This window comes from Etheostoma spectabile, chromosome 2 (genome assembly GCF_008692095.1).
Source record: "Etheostoma spectabile isolate EspeVRDwgs_2016 chromosome 2, UIUC_Espe_1.0, whole genome shotgun sequence".
Lineage (NCBI taxonomy): Eukaryota > Metazoa > Chordata > Actinopteri > Perciformes > Percidae > Etheostoma > Etheostoma spectabile.
The window spans coordinates 4,539,159-4,541,645 of record NC_045734.1 but is presented as its reverse complement, the minus strand read 5'-3'; the positions used below and the strand labels follow the sequence as shown (position 1 = coordinate 4,541,645).

Genomic DNA, 2,487 nt, shown 5'->3' with positions numbered 1-2,487 from the left:
TTTTTACTTGAACCAACTTTACAATGCAAATCTTGTGCCTTGTTGCAGTATCAATGCTTAGATTTTAAAAACTAGCGTGAGTACTCTTCTGCACCTCTGTCCACAGGTCCGTCTTTCCACACTTCCTCCGGAACCTGTCATCCCCTCTAAGAAGCCTTTCAAAGTGGAGCTGGTGGGGGGGAAAGCGTTACGCCTGGTGCACCTGTGGACACAGCAAGAAACAGGTGAAACCACCTCTGACTTGTATCAGCCCTTGTACTCACTCTGAAGTACACATCCTGTGTATTCCCTAATCACACTTACTTTATTTTTCAGCCTCTCTGCGACGGAGCCCACAAAACCAAAGGCCACGGCTTGTCGCCGCTACGCTTTGTCCCCGAGAAAGACGCCACGGTGTGGTTGTGTGGTTGCAAGTACACAAACAACCCACCTTACTGCGACGGCACGCACAAGCAGGACTTCATCGTGTCTGCCCCACTACATGAACAAACAGACTCTTGAAAGTGACAGCAGTGCTGTCTTTGAACTGAGCATTCATGTTGCTGTTGCATTCCCACTTGGTACATCAGTGCACGCTATGAAAGCAGCACATGATCGACTCATGGCTCATGACAAGTGTTTGAATCTTGTGTCTTGTCAGTCTCATCCCTGTGCTTGATGGAGAAGAGTGGCGACGAAACGGTTAACACCACAGCCCTCAACTTCATTTGTCCTTGCTTTCTGGCGTTTCTATGGAAGAGACAATGTTTCATAAAGAACAGGGTCGGACAATATGGTGATATACTGCATTATGATAGAGGGAGAGAGAGATTTTACCATGCTGTTTGTACTGAAGTGGCTGAATGATCTTTGTTGTATTAGGCCATTGGGGGCAATGTTGCAAATAAGCAGTACTGGAAATCCATATGAAAAGGTGTTAGAGATGGGGTGTACAGGCTAAGAGGTTTAACATCTAAAGAATGGTTTACCAGGAGATAACCGTGAAGGTTTGATAGTGCAGAACAACTACAGTTCGTGTGTGTGTGTGAGAATAAATGCCACCATTGACTGTATTGTTCATAATAAAAACAAATTCAGAAATGGATTGACTTGGGTGAGGCATCTTTTGGAAGAACAGCAGGTACAGACTAGTAATGCCCTCTAAGATTGTACACAAACTTGCTTGTAATAGAAAGACCCTTTGTATTATTGAGAAAAGATATATTGTATGTAGAAATGGTTAAATATTTTTGATAAACTTAATTATTAGGTCCATTACAGCCAGCGGGCCCTGGCTGTAATGGACCTCTAGGCTGAATCTCAGTTCTCTTTAATTGTCTCCTTTCCTTTTGTCTTAGTCCGTCCCAACCGAGGAAGCATGGACGAGATGCAAGGAAATCATGGGAGCGGACAGGAACTGGGGACAGGTTTTTAAAGGGATGAGACGTCCTTAGCTGCACCTCATGTCCCTTATGTGATATCGCCTCGTTCCATGGCTGACCTGAAAGTTGTTCTGTCAAGGCTGTCTCATGAATTCTAAAAAAGTAAGAACAGCTTTTAGCTGCATTGCTTCTGGGAAAGCTGCTCTTTGGGGATCCCATCTCCGTCCTCACTTTTCAGGGGAGGAATAAGAGCTAGAAGACGTCCTTTGCGTAGGAGGGACAGAACCACTTCTGGTTCAACCGAGGAGCTATCAAATAAGAGAAGAGAGATTCAGGATCTAGAGAGACGACAGTGTCTGTCCCAGCCACCACGTGGCTGTGCTCCTGACGCTCTGCTGTACATGCACTCACAGTAAGACCTACCAATATCCGGAGGGTTCCGATTCTGACAGGCTGCTTGAGTAAAACAGCCTGTAAATTAATCCAAGAGCTTGCTAGAAATGCCTTCTTTATGTTTACCAGCTGATCAGTGATTCCCAACCTGGGAGCTGGGCCCCATAAAAAGCTACAACATGATTGAGAAAGAAAAAAATTAACATTTCTGCCACACAAAATTCCATTTATTTTTTCAGTCTTTCTTCAAATCTTAGCTTTTTTCTTGTGAAATACCAGAGTACAGAAAACACGATCTCTGACCAGGGCTTATGAGTAGATATTGTGTGGCCATAACTGGTCGCATGCCAAAAAGGGTTGGACACTAACATGTTCTAGTATCACGGCGTGTCCTTTCCTCAAATCACTTCTGCTCGGTTTCAGTTCATTACTTTGAAGCTCTGATGTTTGTAGTTTGATATTTTTAACATACCCTTCACATCTAAATATAAAATTTGGAAAGAACACATTTAAACCTTGTCTGTTATTAGGGAATTATGCCAAAAGGATGGAGTGACCTTAACACTTTAAAGGGATAGTTCAGATATTTAGATTTAGGGTTGTATGAGGTATTTCTACACAGTCAGTGGCAGGCAGGAGTACCGACACGGAAGCTAAGCGATGCACTACTGTGGAGTAACTAAACAGATTTTAGCCCCTACAAAAAGGATTGTCAGAAGACACTCCCCCCCCC

The 2,487-nt window shown here is 43.7% G+C and overlaps 1 protein-coding gene across 1 annotated transcript in view; it reads left to right on the top strand.

Moving 5' to 3' along the window:
• The window catches only part of LOC116694921 (CDGSH iron-sulfur domain-containing protein 3, mitochondrial), a 2,227-nt gene extending 1,215 nt beyond the window's left edge, over window positions 1-1,012 (top strand). Inside the window, 3 exon segments of the mRNA XM_032524841.1 lie at window positions 107-175; window positions 177-224; window positions 316-1,012. Coding sequence (XP_032380732.1) covers window positions 107-175; window positions 177-224; window positions 316-501 — 303 coding nt within the window. The 3' untranslated portion in view covers window positions 502-1,012.
• Window positions 1,013-2,487: the final 1,475 nt, after the last annotated feature.